Source organism: Heterodontus francisci, chromosome 3 (assembly GCF_036365525.1).
Source record: "Heterodontus francisci isolate sHetFra1 chromosome 3, sHetFra1.hap1, whole genome shotgun sequence".
In the NCBI taxonomy this organism is placed as follows: domain Eukaryota; kingdom Metazoa; phylum Chordata; class Chondrichthyes; order Heterodontiformes; family Heterodontidae; genus Heterodontus; species Heterodontus francisci.
The window spans coordinates 186329507-186350034 of record NC_090373.1 but is presented as its reverse complement, the minus strand read 5'-3'; the positions used below and the strand labels follow the sequence as shown (position 1 = coordinate 186350034).

Sequence of the window (20528 nt, the reverse complement as noted above, 5' to 3'; positions counted from 1 at the left end):
CATGGTTCAGGTGTGCACTGGGATGTGCCATTAAGCACTGAACCTTCTCTCTTGGCTCTGTTCACCATCTTTTTTTCTGACCAGAAAAGATTTAGCTTTCTTTAACATGCCTCACAAAAAAAAAACCATGAACGTTGAATACCTTCTCTTTAATGCAGATTTAATTAAGTTAACTTTAATGCAAAAGGAGAGCTGCTGGACCCTGAAACTAGTATGGTGGATGGTCATTTGAAATGGAACAATCAGATTAGCTGCCTCGGAAGCACACATCAAGTGGAAGTTTGAACTTTTGGATCTCAATTTGAGTATCAAGGTACTGTTGATCTATATTACCAAATCAATAGAGTATCAATCTGAAGTTATGTTGAAGCGCCATAATAGCCTCACCAGGGAGTAGTTCAATCATTGCGTTTATTTCTGATTAAGGCACAAAGGAACCATCCGAGCACCAGGAATGACAGAGAGGGTCACTCATTTATACAGTAGTGTTAGAGAACAGAGTTCTGAGGGGATGTTGTTAGGAAAGCTCAAAACTCTTCAGCCTCGAGAAGAGGTGAAAGAAAGGAGAACCATAAGAAGATATACAGGATACAAAGTGGAATAGAAAAGCATAATCCTCAGCACTATTAGAAGTTAAACCATGAATGCAGGATAAGGATGCTTATGTACAAATTGGTAAAAAAGACAAGTTTGGGCCTGCTGCCAGGAAGCACTTATTCACACAGGATTAATACCTAGCGGTGTCTTCTGGGCAGGAAGCAAATATTCAAATATTTTATCTACATAACAGTTCAAAAGGTAATTAAAGTGTTGTGGAGGGACATTCTGAGGAGGAAATGAGGTGCCATACATGTTCTATTGTTTCTTTTTCTTTGCATAACAGACTAGTTTTGTAGGCTAATTGAGCTGCTCGCCCACATTTATTTTCAATGGTGCCGTTGTCTTCTTCTAAAGCAGCTGCAATGTTAAAGCCCAACAACTGTGCATGTACACAGGGCAGACCAAGACACTGTGGTCAATGCACATGCACACAGTAATGACAGTTAGTGACTGTTATGATGAGGATGGATAGACTGGTGTATGGCAATGTTATGATGTTGTGTGCTCTTAGCCCTCAGGAAGAAAGTGGGCAAGCCTAACTGGGTAAAAAAAAAAATCCAGTACCTTCTGGTGGCTACAGGACACCCATGCAATAGGACCAGTATCAAATGTGACTTTAAAAAGGTTTATGGGTTGAATGGCCTCCTTCAACTGTATTTATCTTTATATTACAACACATATCCTTAAAAGTCACCATGTATGATTAATTTAATCCATTTAAGATCTATAGAAAAACAGGTTATACTGATCGTAACAACTTTAGGTAAATGTAAAGCAAATGTTTAACTCTGCCTCAAGTTTTACTTACTGATCGCAAATAGGAGCATAGGATTTGCACGTTTCACCTTTTTCTAATGGATCAAATGTAATATCACCACTAAAATTCAACTAGGCTTGGACCCACAACCCAAAACCAGTACATAACAAATCCAATAACTGTAGTCAAGGCCATCAGCACAACAAATGTGTTTTACTATTTCATTTTAAAAGGATTCAAAAGACTTCAAAGGATGCTGAAGGACAGACACAAACAGGAGTTATGGCAAGTATTTCCAAATAACAAACAGGAAAACAGATTCAAGCTCCGGAAACTCTTGTGATGTACGTGATAATTCATTGGTGAAACTAATGCACTTTTAACAAAGGCAGAGCATTTTGACCTTACAAGTGATTTGGAAGAATCATTTTTAAAGTTGATTATATTCCAGAAAATGTCTTGGATCAAATACAGCAGATAGCCTTTCACATATTTCAGATGTTTAGGTCTTGAAAGATGCAAGGCATGGACTCTAGGATCAGAAGCATAACCATTATTAATTCTGGACTAGCAACTTGGTGTGAGGTATAGAGAGATTACTGCAGTGGAGGTGGAGAGCGCTCAACAGGGTAACAATGCAAGAAGCTAGCTGGATTTCACACAAGACAACAGTGAGGATATACAGTTGGTTACACCGTTCCCATGTTGGGGTCTGGCAATCTTGGGATGGAGTTTCTGCTCCAGATGATTACCAAGTCATCACTGCTGGAAGTGAGCCTGGGCAAATATAGACCTCCAGAATCAAATCTCCATGTTAACTCACAGAACAAGCTGCTGTACCTCTACCTACTCCTACAATCTGAACTGCAGTACAAGCCCCCTCTACCTCCAAGCAATACAGGTTTTTTTTGAGCCGTGTGAAATGTGAAGATCTTTTTGGAAGAGAAAAAAAAATCATTTTTGGGTTCAAAGCATCCAAACCAGGTCTAACTGTATCTCCAACTCCAATAATGAAAAGCACCAAGCAACCTGAAGCAAGATAAATGGAGTCACATCCAACAAATAGTTAACTTATTCTAGGAATAAAATCTTAAAATCCCTCAGTATTCAGTAAACATGCATACACTCAGAACAGTACCAGACCATCTAGGTAATGAATATGCTTTGTCCCCAAACTTGGAACTATACCAGATGGGTCAGAAACTCTTTAGTAGCAAATATATCAACAGGCTGCAATTACAAATATTTTTTGATTAAGATTCTGGTTATCCTTTGCAATTAATTTTGAATACTACATGGTATGGAGATGCTATTTAAATTCCCTACTGACACAATGGTGAAACTGAAATCTAGTCAGCTTTCACTCAACAGCCTAGGAGCTATTCCAGGACCTCAGCCAACAGGAATGCCACACTTGAAGGGCTGAATTTTATCTGGAAGGCATGGGCCCCCGAAGACAGGCCAGAAGGCAGGGAGCAACTTGGCCTCGGCCCGGTTTTTGACAGCCAGCCGAATTCCACTCCAGGCAACCAATGAATTGCTTTAAGGACAGGGATTCCACCCACAAGAGCAGCCGGCCAATCAGAAGGCCGGCAGCTCAGTAATTCCGGCAGTGCAACTGGGAGTGGGACCAGGACCGGTGCTGGAACCCCAGACTGTAGGTAAGTGGAGCAGGCTTGTTGAAGCCAGACTGGCAGGCCCCAGTGAAAGGGGGGTGAGGGTTGGTTGCGGAGAGCAGGGGGCGTTTGTTGGGGGGCAGGGGAGATGGAAAAAGGAGTTATTTGCTGAGTGGCAGCCTTTTCCAAATTGCCCATGGAGGGGTAAAATATCACCAGCAGTGGAAAGAGGCCCTTGTGGGTATTAATTGGCTACTTAAGGGCTTCAATTGGCCTCTGGGCAGGAAGGCCGTCTTTGGCCTTCCACATCCCTGAAAAAAATTGCATGGTGTCCGTAAGGTGACTGTCACTTTTCCTGCTGTTTTGTGGACTCTCCTCCCACCTCTATGCCCACTACCTCCCCCAACCCACCCCCTGCCATCTCAAGGGCCCAGAACATTCAGCCCAAAGTTATTTCTTATTCTTTCATGGGATGCGAGTGTCGCTGGCTAGGCCAGCATTTGTTGCCCATCCCTAATTGCCCTTGACATTGCTGTGGGTCTGGAGTCACATGTAGGCCCGGCCAGGCCAGGTAAGGGCAGCAGACTTCCTTCCCTAAAAAGTGAACCAGATGGGTTTTTACAGCAATTGTTGATAGCTTCGTGGTCACCACTAGACTAGCTTTTAATTCCAGATTTATTAATTGAAATTTCACCATCTGCCATCAGATTTGAACCCATGTTCCCAAAGCATTGGCCTGCATCTCTGGATTACTAGTCCAGTGACATCACTATGCCACTGCCTCCCCATGGGTTCAAGATAGGGTCATATCATTGTAGTCCTAATCGCATGAAACACCTTGTGTCATTTTATTTGGTACACAGTAACAACTGAAGAAAGAATTTGCATTTATGTAACACCTATTGAGATCTCAGGATATCCCAAAATGCTTTACAACCAAATACCTTTAAAGAAAACCAAAATCTGAATCTGGAAGTTTGAAATAAAAACAGCAAATGCTGGAAATGCTCAGATCAGGCAGCATCCATGGAAAGGGAAACATCCAATGTTTTAGATTGATGACCTTTCATCAGAACTGGAAAGTGAAAAGATATAACAGGCTTAAGTAGAGGCAGGGAAAGATGAAAAGGACAAAATATAAAAGGTCTGGTGGGGTGCAAGGCAGGAACGATTAAATGACAAATAGGATAATTGCGTAAGGCAAAAAAAGGGGGTAGTAATGGGATAAGTAGCCAAAAAGATGAGTCTAGAGGAGGTGTAAATGGCAATTACAGAATTACCACCAGCTGCTATGCTGAAAAAAATTGGAGCAGTGGTTATGATCTGAAATTGTTGAACTCAGTGTTGCGTCTGGAAGGCTATAAAAAGTCTAACCAAAAAATGAAAAAGTGTAGGAGGCAGAGGGCAGAGGTTAGAGCGAGAGTGGGGTAGGCAACCAGATGATCAGGATTATGCTTGCGGATTGAAGGGAGGTGTTCTGCGAAGTGGTCACCCATTTTGGTTGCCCTCGTAGAGGAAACGCATACGAGGGGCAAATATAATATAAAATGAAAGTACAAGTAAATAGCAGTTTCACCTGGAAGGAGTGTTTGGGGCCCTGAACAATGGGAAGGAAGGAGGCAAAAGGGCAAGGGTTGCATCCCTTGCAAATGCAAGGGATGCAATGTGTGTGAGATGGGGAGGATTTGATCGAGGAGTGGATCAGTGTATCCTGGAGGGAACAGTCTCTTCAGAGAACTGAAAGGGGAAGTGAGGGCAAGAGGTGTTTGGTGGTAGCATCATGCTGGAGGTGGTGGAAATGGTAGAGAATGACCTACTGAATGTGGAGGCTGATGTGATGAAAGGTTCTGGTGGAAGGGAAAGGGGCGAGAGCAGAAGTGTGGGAAATGGAATGGGCACTGCTGAGGGCCCTGTCAACCACGGTGGAGGGGAGTGCTTGGTTGAGGGAAAAGGAAGACCTATCGAAGGCCCTAGTATGGAAAGGTGACATTGTCAGAACTGATGTGACGGAGACTGAAAAACTGGGAGCTTGTAATAGAGTCCTTGCAGGAACCAGGGCAGGAGGAAGCGTAATCAATATAGCTGGGAGAGTTAGTGGGCTTATAGTAGAATGGGCTTAAGAAAGAATCGCCCGAGATACTTACTACAGTACTATAACTATGTAATGAATAGAATTTTACAGTACAGACACAAATAGTCACTTGGTAGTACAGAACTAGTGTATTGCTGAAAGAAAGCATACTGTCAAAGCTTTTCATCTTGCACTCATCAGGACAGAGTCAAGAATGCCAAATTTCAAAGGGAGCAACAACGTATACTGCATGAGGAAAGGGAGCTGATTGGTTGGCAAGTCGACTTTGGTCAAGGCATTACCATGAAGAATGCACCAGGGAACTATCGTCCCCATGTGTTCATTCAATTCAAAGAAGGAGCAACGCCTGAACATGTTCCTTTAGCCTGCAGAGGACAGGTCCCTGCATATGAATATATGTAGCTTCTAGTAAGCGCAAGTGAGCCATATTCTTAGCACACTTGGGATTGCTCAGCAAGTGCTGTCAATCATGGAATCACATCTATCATTGTATTCTGAATTTTGCAAATATGGGCTGGCTGAGTACAGTCAGTACTCTGCCTATTTCAAACAGCCGAAGGGACGTGCTTTTTGTTCCCTTCATTCATGGAATGTGGGTGTCGCTGGCTAGACCAGCATTTATTGCTAATCCCCAATTGCCCTGGAGAAGGTGGTGAGCCACCTTCTTGAACCATTGCAATCCTTGGGGTGTAGGTACACCCACAGTGCTGTTGGGAAGGGAGTATGTTTGATAAGAACTGCCAGTTGTTGGGACGTACAGCCTACGCACCTGGCATCGCACTGGCACTGAAATTCATTTATCACATTACTTTTTTTATGTGGTAGGCAGAACATCTTTTCGTCTTGACGGCAGCATCCTGTTAGTGGAAATACCACTCATGTTGCTACTACACAGCATCAGTGCAAAACAGCTAACCTCACCAGTTGCTCAAAAGGGCTCAATGATGTTGACTTTCGCTTGCTAGAAGCTACATATATTCATATGCAGGGACCGGTCCTCTGCAGGCAAAAGGAACATGTCCTGGCATTGCACCTTGTTTTGAATTAAGTAAAAGCATGAGGACAAATAGTTCCCTGGTGTATTCTCCAAGGCAATGCTCAACCAAAGTTGACTTGCGAACCAACCAACGGCCTTTTCTCATGCAGTTCCCCTTGAAATATGGTATTCTTGTATTTGTCCTGATGAGTGCATGACAAAAAGCTTCGACAGCATCTCTTTCAGCAATACTCAAGTATATACACAGGGCTTTCCTGCTAAGTCTATCCTCTAATGAAAGCAGAAAATGCTGGAAATTAGCACATAGTTTAAAAGAAAAAGAAGATTTGGCGTAATAAATTCCTTTCAATGCCAGAAAATATGAAGCAGCATTTACAAATAACAATTCTAAATAAATAGCAGAATAAGAGCACAAGTCAAAAAATTATGCAAAAAAATGGATAGTATGCCAGCTAGATTAATATAGTGCCTCATCACAAAATATCCCAAAGCAATTCAGATAGATTGAATGGTGTCTGTAGTGTACAGTGCCCATCTTGACCTCTCCTCTGGAACTCAGTATTGCTGTCTTGCCACTTTGCACCACCCCTTCCGCCAATCAACTTCCAGTGTGTTCCCTCATCGCATTCTTTTTCCCCGTTACATTGCACCTCGAGTGGCTTGCCTTCCAAGACTTCTTTTTTGTACACAACAAATCCCAAGAGTTTCACTCAAACATCAGCAATAGAGCCAAGCTGACATAATTGAAACACGTATGTCAGACCAAAACTGGAGAAAAATATGCACTGAAATATAAAAAAAAAAGTATAAAGTGGAAAAAGCAAAGAGGAAATATTTGAGAGCTTAAGCTTTACAATCTAGAGGTAACAATTAAGTAGAGGACTCAAATGAAGTACATAAAATCTTAAATAAATTTGGAGAAAGCAAACTCATCACTTCAAAAGTAACCAAAGTATAAATCAAGACAAAAGTAGGTAAAAATTTTAAACACAAGGAAAAATCTCCTTATTCGAAGAGTAATGTGCCTGAATTGTCCTCCATATATGGCAGCAGAGCAAAAACAAGACCAAGACACCCTTGGATGTGCTATGAGTATGTTAAAGGACAAGCTTCAATTGGCTCAAATGATTTTTTTCTCATCTTAAAATTCTTGAATGGTGCATATGGAAGCATGGAAGAATGGAGAGTTTTCAGATCAAAGATTTGTGGGTACATTGGTTTAATGGTTATGTTACTGGACCAGTAATTCAGAGATCTCAAAACACAAGTTCAAAACATACAACAGGGCAGATTTAGGGTAAGGGGCAGGAGGTTTAGAGGGGATTTGAGGAAAGATTTTTGCACCCAGAGGGTGGTTGGAATCTGGAACGCACTGCCTGAAGAGACGGTAGGGGCAGGAACCCGCACAACATTTAAGAAGTATTTAGATGAGCACTTGAAACGCCATAGCATACAAGGCGACAGGCCAAGTACTGGAAAATGGGATTAGAGTAGGTAGGCGCTTGATGGCCAGCACAGACACAATGGACCGGAGGGCCTGTTTCCGTGTTGTGTGACTATGAAAAGCTAAGGAATTTAAATTCAATTAGTTAAATAAATCTGGAATTAAAAATCTAGTATTAGTAATGATAACCAGGAAACTACCAGATTGTTGTAAAAACCCATTTCGTTCACTAAAGTACTTAAGGGAAGGAAACCTTCCATCCTTACCAGGTCTGGCTTATGTGTGACTCCAAACCCACAGCAATGTGGCTGACTCTTAACTGCTCTCTGAAATGGCCAAGATGTTCAGTTGCAATCAAAGCAGCAGCTCACCACCACTTTTTTCAGCAATTAGGTATGGGCAATAGATGCTGGTTTTGCCAGCAACGCCCATATCTGTGAATGAATAACACATTTCCCTTCAATATTTTATAAGTGTACAAACCTTTGCAAGCCGTGCCCTCTTGATCAGGTCATTGAGTTTTCGTAAAGCAGCATTGCGAGGGAGGCTCTGAATATCTTTAAACAAATCTTGTTCCTCAGCCTCGAAAAGCTTGCGATTGTCTGGAATCAACAGAGGGTGAGACCAGAACGAGCCAATGTACACCCGAATCACTTCAGGAGTATTGACAATTTTACCCAAAGACCACATGAGTGCACCATAAACACGCATTAGCTGCTGGGTCTCAATCTGGTCTGCCTTGTTCAACACCACACGGATCTTGTCCTCGTGATTCTTCAGTGCTTTGATAACCTCAGAAAACTCATCAGAAATGTCCAGCTTATGAGCGTCAAACAGAAGGATGATACGGTCGACTCGCTCCGCGAACCATTCCAATACAGCAGCAAAGTCATAACCTAGCAGTGACAATAAATAGAAACAGTTCATTTTGTTTTAAAATAAGAGTACAGATCATCCACAGTTTATTGTGTTATAGGGAGGAAAAAAAGATAATAATGTACAGGAAAACTTTTGTGATGAGGTGGTGACAGCTAATGATCTCTCCCCTCTGAGTTATAAGAGCCAAGATAAATTGTGTTCTAATTTGAATTACTTATTTTTCAGTAATTAAGTTAGATAACAGAAAATTAAATGAAGTATTATTACATTGTACATATGAAACAGTCAAATGGGAATTTGATTTTTATTTAGCAAAGAGCATAATATTTGGAAATTGTGTTTTTTAAATAAAATGTCAAATCTCCATTGTCTTGCAGTGTGCTGTGCCCATTAATAGTGTCATCAGCAAATTTTAAATATACCCACCATACTGAAATATTTATTTAGGCTTCCCAATTTTCCACAGCAACAAAATGGCCCTGAAAAAAAAACTGCAAACAATCTCTACGGTTGCGACCATGATGATTTATCCATCCAAATTCACCTTCACCTCGCTGTTGTAAGTCTTTGATACACCAATCTCACTATCCTCCTCAAACATTCTGAACCACTATCCAGTTCAATGTGGCACTGCTGTTGTTCAGATCCAATCTTAACTATCCAATCATAATCAGAGCATCTGTAACTCACAGTACATTGCAGGGGGAGGGGTAGAGGAGAAAGAAGTCGGGTGCTGGTGGTAGGAAATTAAGTTCCGAGAGTCGAGTCCCTAGGATTAATAGTTTCAAATTCACCAGTGACAGAGCTAGAAAACAAATTGCTTACATTCTCACATTATACAAAGCTGAATCTAAAGAAAAAAGCTTTAGATTTGCAAAGTAAATTGGACCACAATACTTGGGTATAGACCAATAGCAGGTAAAATTTAACAGAGACAAGTATAAAGTATTGCACATAATGAAAAATATGTAAGTACTGCTTTTGCTAAATTTGCGATGGATAAAAGTCAAAAGATGTTTACGAGTTTTATACATCAGGGTAATGAGGCTGTGGGGGGGGGGGGGGGGAAAGGAATTCTATCACTACTAGAGGTATAGAATATAAAATAAAATATAAAAGCCAAGAGTTAATAAGCCTCTATAAATCTTCAAGACCTCAAGTTAAGTGCACAGTATTGGGTTTTGTACTATAGGAGGGATATTGAGGCTATAGAGAAGGGACAATACATATTAGCAAGCTACCTGGTACATGCAAATACAAATAAGAAAGGCTTGAAAAAGGGCCTTCAGAATATCATGTCAGTCAATCTTACCATTCAGTAAAATTTAATATGCATACTCAAAACACAAGTGTAAAGCTCCTGTTACTCACCTCGGGTTGCCAGTGACATCTGTTTCAGCCCTCCTTTCCCCCACCCCCCCCACCACCAAGACCATTGAGGCTGCTCCAGGCTCAGTTCCCACACAGAAAACATATTAAATTAGCAGCTCAACACTTGCACTGACTTTTGATTTACAGATTTAAAAAAAAAAAAAACTTGTCTTAGGGATGAACAGGATTGGAAAAGACCATTTTAGTCCACCTGGCCAGCCCCAGAGTTCACCACCTGCATCTCAATTGATTTTTTTTGCAAATGTCCTGTGGAATCCCCTCTTAAAATTACTGATGTTATCAGCCTCTATTGGAATGAACTGCAGGGGGTGGGCAAACAGGAGCTACCCAATATGTCAATTAATTAAATCTGATCTGTCCAGTCACCTTCAGCCCATGCCCCTTGTTACCATCTCAGGGTCAGGGCAAACAGACAGGGCTCACCCTGTTGGTACCCTTCAAACTTTTACATTTGCCAAACACAACACTCCTAATTTGCAGAAACACATGGCTTCATCTTTCGTGCAATCAGATGACCTCCAGGAATTCTGTTTTAGGTTAAACAGAGAAATTCTGATAAGCTAAAACCATAAAAATTTTAACCCAAGGGTTAATATTTTGTGTATTCTGCTGCTAAAATTCATTTACTTTGGTAATAAAACAAAACAAAAAGTTTGCATCAGCTTAGTATTCCTCACTGAATGGCTCAAGTTGCTGAAATCAGCATATACTGCAACTCTTCCAAAGATTCTAGCAAGGCTGGAGATTTGTATAAAAATAATTCATGCATGAGGAACTATCACAGCTGTACTTTGCAAGAGAAGAATTATCACAAACAGAATGACAATGTTATAAAAAGTGACAGCTATTGCATAGGCCATTTTCTTTCAAATAGTAACCATTCAGCTTATTGAATGATTATAAATCAACACGTTTAATGACTTTTAGTCTTAATTGTGTTGCACTTGTTCGGCATCAGACAGCAATACAACTGAAGAAAGGACATGCCTCATCTGCTCAGTGCAAGATTATGGTCCTGCAGATGTAATCAAATTAAAGTTTGTTGTAATTACCTTGCATTAAATACAGATGGCTGACTGCTCCCTAGGTTGGGAAAGAACTGTAATGCATGCATTGATAGGGTAGGAAGGGAGAAACTTTTTTTCCTGTTGTTGGGGGGGGGGGGGGGGGGTGGGGGGCGGGGTGAGATGTGTGGAGTCTTGCACAAGGGGGCATACCATTAGAATCAGAGTCCGGCCATTAAAGGAAAGAAGTTGAGAAACAAAAAAGGGTGATAAAAACGTGGGCTGTCTCCCACAAAAAGCAGTAGATGCTAGCTCAATTCATAATTTTAAATCTAAGATCAAGACTTTGTTTCTCCCTTGGGCAACAGTATAAAAGGATACTGAACCAAGGCACAAACCAGTTGCAATTGCACTGAATGGTGGAAATGGCTTGAGGGGCTGAATGGTTCACTCCTTTTCCTATTTTTTTTTATTTGAATGGCTGACTTGGATTAATGACGATCGTAGTCATTAATACAAGGTGGTCAGCAAATGCTCTGTTCTGAACGACTTATATTAAATGATCCAGTTCTCCCCCTCATCACTTATTCTAATTCTACCATCAGTAATTAATCATTTAAGCAATTACAAATGGCAAAGAGGAAAAGCAAATTACACTACTCAATTTTCTGCAATCATAATTTATAAAAAGGATACTGATAAAATGAGTATTTGCTGAGCTGAAAGATTGAGAATTTAGGATAGTGTTTGGCAAAGAAAGCAATTTTTTGCATGCATCCATATTTGTTTCAATGAATAACCAATTAAAATCAGTGTGTTGTGTTCCTGCATCACATGTCGAGTGATCACAAGAGTGCGTCGGATGCATTCCAATCCTAGTACGTTTTGTACAGTGGAGAGTCCACATATAATCAGCTTAAACACAAGAAAACATCCAAATTGTTTATACCAAGTTCTAAGTTGTTTATCATGACACAAAGCTGTTTGATAGAAAAAAAAGATTTCACTGTATGTCAAGTGAGTTTTTTTTTTAAAATACATTTTGAATATGAAAACCATAAAAAAAGAAACACAAATGCAATACCATAACATGTTTTAGAAAGCAAGTGAATCATTCATTCATTATTCAGTGTAAGCATCAGGTTTCCGCAACATATGAAATGGGTTAAAAAGCTAAACATTAACTGCAAAATGAAATGGCAAGTAAAAATATCTTGATACCTTTGGGTGGGGTGGGGGCGGCAGGGGGAAAAAAAAAAGTTTATTTTTCTACATTAGTTCTGGAGTGTGGGTGAGACCAGCAAAACTAAATGCCCTTTAGGGCATACTGCTATCAGTATGGCTCGACAGCCAATGTAGGTCAAAGCACATGCGGGTACAAGATTCCTTTCAGATTTTCTACCATCAGATTTATTGCATTCAATTTCACGGCTTTTTGTAGTGGGATTTACACTCAGGACCTCAGGGTTCTAGCCCAGTGTCAACAAATGCCACCGAGCTAGCTTTCATTTTTTTGTTTTTGGAATTTGCAAGAGATCACATAGATAAATGAAGGTGAAGAAGGTTATTCAGCCCATTTTAGTTCATCTAGAAAGGAGCTACAATCTCATCTCATAAGAACATAAGAAATAGGAGCAAGAGTAGGCCAATTGGCCCCTCAAGCCTGCTCCATTCAGCAACGGCTGATCTGATTACGGCCTTAATTCTACCTTCCTGCCTCCCCCCGCTCCTGCAAATCCCTTTACTCCCTCGCAGATCAAACTGTCTGTCTTGCCCAGTTCCCTCATTCACCACCCTCCCCCAAGAGAATCCAGTGGTTCCTCAAATGTTACAGTACTCTAATTCTACAGACCATTGTAACATAGTATCATAGGTTAGTGTCATGATGCTCTATCAGAGAATTGCAGGCTTTTAAATTTCATAAGTCAGTCACAATTAATAAGTTTGGAACATAGTTTAGAACTAGGTAAAAATTATATAAGAAGTCTCTACATGGTAAAAGGGACACTTTAAAAAAAAAAGTATGCACACAGATTGTTCGACATTCTACAATGTAGGCATAAGCATGAATCAAATAATTGGAGTCCGGCAGAGGCATTGCCACTGGAGGCTCTAAATCAAGAAGGGGCTATTGTACAATTCAATTATTTTTAAACCCTTTTTGATATTTTTAACCAGTTATTGTTCCTGAGTAACTAGCACAGCGTTCAGTTCAGTGGAGTGCAGCTATTACAGAATACTTCTCAGGAATTTGGCAAGAGTGAGGGAAGAGATACTGTTCTGATCTTTTACAAAAGAAGGAGTGGTCTGAGAGAGGGAGTGAGACCTGGGAGCTACGGTCTGGAGACATTAATTAGGTGAGCAGGTAGGTGACTGGTTGGTGAGTTTTGTGTTTTTTTCTCTTTAAACTAGGACCAGAGAGATGCAAGTACAGTATTAAATTTATACTATTTTTAATTCATCAGTTGGAAACCTACGTTAAAAACTTTAAAAAAGCAAAGCTGGAATCTTGCATTTAACTTTAAAAAAACCTGGCAGCCAAGATGGCCACCACAATCTGCATTGAAAAATCTCACATTCCAGGGTCACCCTCGTTAGCAGGACATTCAAAGCCATCTTGGAGTATTCACTAGTGGAGGCATACCTCCAGGGGTTAACAATGACAATACAACCCGAGAGAAATTTGGTTCTTAGACTTTGGACCTCGTTTAAAAAAAAGAGAAAAAAAGGCACTGTCACATGGTTCTCAGTCTCCCCCGGTCTGTGTAAAACTTGGAGTTTTTGTTGCACACAGCAGACAGACAATCTTTTTCTCTCTCTAACATCGCAAGTACGAAATCTGTCTGCCTGTGGAAAATCCAAGTCTACCATTGCTACAGACGGAGACCCCCAGGGGAGAAAGCCACCGACATCACTGTCTCCAAGATAATCCTGAATCAGGTGGACCAATTACAAGTGCACTTCTACCAGCCAGCCTTCAGAACCACAAATTCAGCAACAAAACTACTGAGCTACCAGATCCCACAGACTATATTATTTTACATGTTTTAGATTCTAATCCAATCCAAACTATCCTCCATCACACTAACTTATTTGTGAGAGATTCTCATGTGAAAAAGTTGGAGCATAGTTTTATTATTTTACTTAGATTGGGTTTAGATATTAAGCACAATAAGCTCACTTCTTTCGCGTTTGAACTCAAGAAAACCTGTTCGATTGATTCTTTTATAATTACAGCACGTATAGGGTTAAACACTCACTGAATTGGCAAGCACACTGTTTAAAAGAAATAAACCCTGTTGCAGTCAAACATGGAGAGGAGCCTTTCGACCCCTCTTCACCTGATCGTAACACTATATTTAGTTATTCTACAGTACAGTATTAAATTTATACCTACATAGTCATTCTACATATAACTACAAATATTCATTGAGTGATGCTTCAAAATTTGAAACCTTAATTAATTGAATGAAATAGACAGGAGATATGTTGCAGTTGTAGCATGTGTGCGCTGGTAGACAGCTGTGTGTGATCCACAGCAACCACATCTTCAGTAAGTGGCTGCAGTTCAAGGAACTTCAGCTCAAGAATTGACGAGCTAGAGTGCGAGCTTCAAACACTGCGATGCATCAGGGAGGAAGAAAGTAATCTGGAGACTGCCTCCTGGAGGCAGTCACACCCGTAGGTGAAGTACTTCCGATTTGGTCTGTCAGGAACAGTCGGGTGCGACGACGAGTGAGGCAGTTATGGGGTCCAGAAGGTAGAACTGGAGGAGTCTCAGCCCTTGCACTTGTTCAACAGGTACAAGGTTCTTGCAGCCTGCATGGATGAGAGCCAGGACTGCAGGGAGGATGAGAAAACCATGGTACAGGTACCATGGTTCCACGAGCAAACTGGTATAGGATCAATCATGGTGTAAAGATTGTTGTGGAAAAAATGGGTTTCAATTCATGGGGCACTGGCATGAATACTGGGGAAAGAGGGAGCTGTTCTGTTGGGATGGTATTCACTTGAACTGCACTGGGACCAGTGTCCTATCGAATTGAATAATTAGGGCTGTAGAGAGGGATTTAAACTAAATAAATAGTGGGGAGAGGGTTCAGGTGAGGGGAAATTTAGAAAGTTAGAGAAAGGGCAAGGCAATAGTGCATGGTAGAGCTATGAATAATGATAACCAGAGCGTGATGGGAAGGGGCAGAGCATAAAACATAATGACCACCAAATAGGGTCAGTAGGAAAAAAAAAAGTTAAAAGACAAATTGAAAGACGTTATCTGAATGCACGCAGCATTCACAACAGGATAGATGAACTGATGGCACAAATAGAAATACATGGGTATGATCTGATAGGCATTACAAAATGTGGTTAGAAAGTTACCAAGACTGGGAATATTCAAAGGCATTTCACATTTTGGAAAGATGAAAAAGGAAAAAAGGAGGTCAGGTAGTTCTGTTAATAAAAGGATAAGATCAGTACAGGAGTGAGAAATGACCTTCGCTCTCACCAAGATCAACATGTAGAATCAGTTTGGGTAGAGATAAGAAATAGCAAGGGGAAAAGGTCACTGGTGGGGTGTAGTTTATACATCCCCTAACAGTAACTACACAAAGGCAAAATATAAAATCATGAAATAATGGGAGTGCTTGTAAGAAAGGTACTGCAATAACTGTACGTGACTTTATCCTTCATATAGATTGAAGGAATCAAATTGTCAAAGGTAACCCCGAGGACGAGTTCATAGAGTATTCAGGACAGTTTCTTAGAACAATACATTCTGGAACCAACCAGGGAACAGGCTATTTTAGACCTGGTAATATGTAATGACACAGGATTAATGATTTCACAGTAAAGGATCCTGCAGGGAACAGTGAAAGACAGAAGGATGAACCATCCGTGGCTAACTAAGGAGGTTACAGGTGGTATCAAATGGAAAGAAAAAAAAGTGCACAATGCTGTGAAGATTCATGGTAGAAAATTGGAAACTTTTTTTTTTAGAAACCAGCAAAGGATGAGTAAAAAAAAAAAAGAAATTGGAGGATGAGAGAAAACGAGTAACAAATATAGAAGCTTGCTATCTGTTTTTATAAGTATATATATATATTAAAAAAAAAGAGTAGCTAAAGTAAATGTTGGTCTCTTACAGGTTAAGACTGGGAAATTAATAGGAAACAAGGAAATGGCAGAGACTTTGAACAAATATTTTGTATCTGTCCTCATGATAGAAGACAGTAAAATCATCACAAGAATAACAGAAAATTAAGGGACAAAAAGGGAGGAACTTGAAAGAACCACTAGAGAAAAAAAGTACCAGGAAAATTCATGGGACTAAAGGCTGACAAGCCCCTTGGACTTGATGGCCTGCATCCTATGGTCTGAAAAGTGGCTGGAGATAATGGATGCATTGGTTACAATCTTCCAAAGTTTCCTAGGTTCTGGAAAGGTCCCAGCAGATTGGAAAAGAGCAAATGTAAGGCTCCAATTCAAGAAAGGATGTAGGCAGAAAGCAGGAAACTATAGACTAGTTAACCTAACACCTGTCATTGGGAAAATGCTGGAAACCATTATCAAGTAGTAACAGGATATTTAGAAAATCATAATGCAATGAAGCAGAGGAAATATGGTTTTGTGAAAGGGAAATAGTGTTCGACAAATTTATTAGAGTTCTTAAGGATGTAACAAGCAGGTTGGATAAAGGGGACAAGTAGATGTAATTTATTTGGATTTCCAAGAGACATTCAATAAGGTGTCACATAAAAAAGGTTACTAAACAAGATAAGAGCTCATGTTGGGGGTGATATTTTAGCATGGATAGAGGATTGGCTAACAGTAACAGATCGGGGAGAAATGGGTCAGTTTCAGGTTGGCAAATTGTAACTAGTGGGAGCCACAGGGATCATTGCTAGGGCCTCAACTATTTACAAATCTATATTAATAACTTGTATGAAGGGATGGCGTGTATTGTAGCCAAATTTGATGACACAAAAATTGGTGGGAAAGCAAGTTGTGAGGACAGAGTCTGCAAAGAGTTTATAGATAGTTAACTGAGTGGGCAAAAATTTAGCAGATGGAGTATAATGAGGGAAAATGAGAAGGTATCCTCTTTGGCATGAAGAACAAAATAAAAAGATAATTGAAATGGAGAGAGACTAAAGAAGGCTGTGGTACAGAGGGATTTGAGTGTCCTAGGAACATAGAAAATAGGAGCAGGAGTAGGCCATTCGGCTCTTCGAGCCTGCTCCGCCATTCATGATAATCCAACTCAGTAGCCAGTTATAGAAATATAGAAAAAAAGTATTCAGAGATATTGCTTTGTGACTACATGCTAAATGAAGGTATGATAATGATCTGTTAATCATCATCATCAGGGAGGGCAGAACATCTGACAAAATTAGATCAACCTTCTAATCTGGAAATTCATCATGTGTTGTACATTAATCACAAAAAGTTAACAAGCAGGTAAAGAAATTAGGAAGGCAAATGGAATGTTGGTATTTATTGCAAAGGGAAGAGAGTGTAAATTAGCAAAGTCTTGCTATAACTGTACAGGGCGTTGGTCAGACCATACCGAGAGCACGGCGCGTAGTTTTGATCTCTTTATTTAAGCTCAAGTCGCTTTAAACAGGCTCCAGAAGCTGGCTGAGCGTGTCTACCCTGAGGCACAGTGTGGCTTTTGTGCAGAGATCCACCATAGACATGCTGTTCTCCCTTCGACAGCTACAGGAGAAATGCTGTGAACAACAGATGCCCCTCTACGTTGCTTTCATTGATCTCACCAAAGCCTTTGACCTGGTCAGCAGACGTGGTCTCTTCAGACTACTAGCAAAGATTGTATGCCCAAAGCTACTAAGTATCATCACCTCATTCCATGACAATATGAAAGGCACAATTCAACATAGCGGCGCCTCATCAGACCCCTTTCCGATCCGGAGTGGCGTGAAACAGGGCTGTGTCCTCGCACCTACACTGTTTGGGATCTTCTTCTCCCTGCTACTCTCACATGTGTTCAAGTCTTCAGAAGAAGGAATTTTCCTCCACACAAGATCAGATGGCAGGTTGTTCAACCTTGCCCGAAGAGCGAAGACCAAAGTACGGAAAGTCCTCATCAGGGAATTCCTCTTTGCTGACGATGCTGCATTAACATCTCACATTGAAGAGTGTCTGCAGAGACTCCGACAGGTTTGCGGCTGCCTGCACCGAATTTGGCCCATCAACCTCAAGAAAACTATCATGGGACAGGATGTCACAAATGCCCCATCCATAAATATCGGCGACCACATCCTGGAAGTGGATCAAGAGTTCACCTACCTCGGCTCAACTATCACTAGTAACCTGTCTCTCGATGCAGAAATCAACAAGCGCATGGGAAAGGCTTCCACTGCTATGGCCAGACTGGCCAAGAGTGTGTGGGAAAATGGCACACTGACACAGAACACAAAGGTCCGAGTGTATCAAGCCTGTGTCCTCAGTACCTTGCTCTACGGCAGCGAGGCCTGGACAACGTACGTCAGCCAAGAGCAACGTCTCAATTCATTCCATCTTCGCTGCCTCCGGAGAATCCTTGGCATCAGGTGGCAGGAGCGTATCTCCAACACAGAAGTCCTCAAGGCGGCCAACATCCCCAGCATATACACCCTACTCAGCCAGCGGCGCCTGAGATGGCTTGGCCATGTGAGCCACATGGCTTGTCACTGGTACCAGACCCACCGGCCGTCCTTGTCTCCGCTTTAAAGACATCTGCGAACGCGACATGAAGTCCTGTGACATTGATCACAAGTCGTGGGAGTCAGTTGCCAGCGATCGCCAGAGCAGGCGGGCAACCATAAAGGCGGGGCGGTTCGAAGAGACTTAGCAGTTGGCAGGAAAAAAGTCAGAAGTGCAAGGAGAGAGCCAACTGCGCAACAGCCCTGTCAACCAATTTTATCTGCTGCACCTGTGGAAGAGTCTGCCACTCTAGAATTGGCCTTTATAGCCACTCCAGGCGCTGCTTCACAAACCACTGACCACCTCCAGGCGCTTACCCGTTGTCTCTCGAGACAAGGAGGCCAAAGAAGAAAGATTTGAAGGAGGGATCTATCTGCATTGGAGGCAGTTCATAGAAGGTTTACTAGGTTGATTACTGGGATGAAGGGGCTGTCTTGAGGAAAAGTTGAGCAGGATGGGCCTATACTCATTGGAGTTTAGATGAATTAGAGGTGATCTTATTGAAACATTTAAGATTCTGAGGGAGCTTGACAGGGTAGAGAGAGAAAGAATGTTTCCTTCATGGGGAGGATCTGGAACTGGGGGCAGAGTTTCAAAATAAGGGGTCTCCCATTTAAGACAGATAAGGATAAATTTAGTCTCTCAGGAGAGTCATTAATCTTTGGAATTCTCTACCCTAGATAGCAGTGGAGGATGGGTCATTGAATATATAATTAAGGCTGAGTTAGACAGATTTTTTGATCTTACAAGGGAGTCAAGTGTGATGGGGGCAGGTAGGAAAGCAGAGTTGAGGCTACAGTCTGATCAGCCATAATCTTATTGAATAGTGGAGCCATTGAGGGGCCAAATGGCCTACTCCTGCTCCTACTATGATCTTTCAGTAGGTAGGTTTGCCCATGTCAGTCACTAAAGATCTGCTCAAAACAGTTAGCAGCCTGTCACACTGTCACCTCTGAGCCAGAAAACTGAAAATGGTAGTGGTGAATAAGTCCGCCTTGAAGAACAGACATGCATTGCTTCCTACTGGAAAAACTGGACTAGAGGTGATTTGCAGTACAGGTGAACAAACATCAGGATGGAAACAAAAAAAAAAAAACAGGAAAGGCCACTGAAATTTAAGGCCTGAAACCTCCTTCTATAACCTGTTAATACAGTAAGGCATTTAAAAAAAAAAATGAAGCAGGCAAATTCAAGCCAGAGCTTAGCCTTGGATCAGTGAAGCTAGCGATGCAAGCATTCATTAAGTGACAAAGATTTGTTCTTTGTTTTTTCAAAAGCTGTGCTGTTTTTATTTGAAGTACCTCCATACGGGCATCTACGGAGCCAGCTGTACCCTTCCTCTTGCTCTGCTCAAAGATAAAAGTTGGTTATGAGGAAAAGGAACAAATAGACAGACACAAAACATTAAAAGACTGCATTAAATCCCTTCTAGCTCAGTCTGTGAAAATTAAAATGATGCACAATGAAGAGAGCTGCGCCATCACTTTTTAGCTTTGACAGCAAACACTAAGATAGCAGAACGTTCCTGCCAACGACCCTACTGCTCACCCAGCAACCTATTTGGAGCTAGGCTGCAGATCAGCCATGACCTCAATGAATGGCGGAACAGACCTGAGGGGCTAAATGACCTATTCCTGCTCCCGTGTAGTACTCTGGAGCTCCAGTAAGATTTAAAAAAAAAGGCAGTTTTCTAAGACAAGTTCTATCAAAATATCCTATGGAAAAAAAACTCACCGTCTTAATGTTCTCTGCATTCATCTGTGGCAGGTTAGGCACCATTACTTAACCATATATGGCATGTTAACATTACAGTTTGGTCTGCCAATCTTGTTCAAACTTTTACTTTCACAATCTTTCTGGTTTACAAGAAAAAATATGAAGCCCATAGCACTTCAATATTTTTAAAAGATTTGTGAACACATGTTGAGGAATGCAAAGAGGAATGTGTTACTCTCCCCTATTTACATTCCACATGGAAGTGGCAGTCAGTCAGTTCTTGAAGCAATAACTATCCTGTTAAGGTCAAGAACTCAAGTTACTGTGTAC

General features: G+C 41.2%; 1 protein-coding gene across 1 annotated transcript in view; it reads right to left on the bottom strand.

Moving 5' to 3' along the window:
• Window positions 1-20528, bottom strand: part of LOC137365059 (EH domain-containing protein 3) — a 160171-nt gene that overhangs the window by 46605 nt on the left and 93038 nt on the right. The window contains exon 4 of the mRNA XM_068027898.1: window positions 7990-8402. Within this exon, the coding sequence (XP_067883999.1) occupies window positions 7990-8402 (413 nt within the window). The remainder of the gene's footprint in view (window positions 1-7989; window positions 8403-20528) is intronic.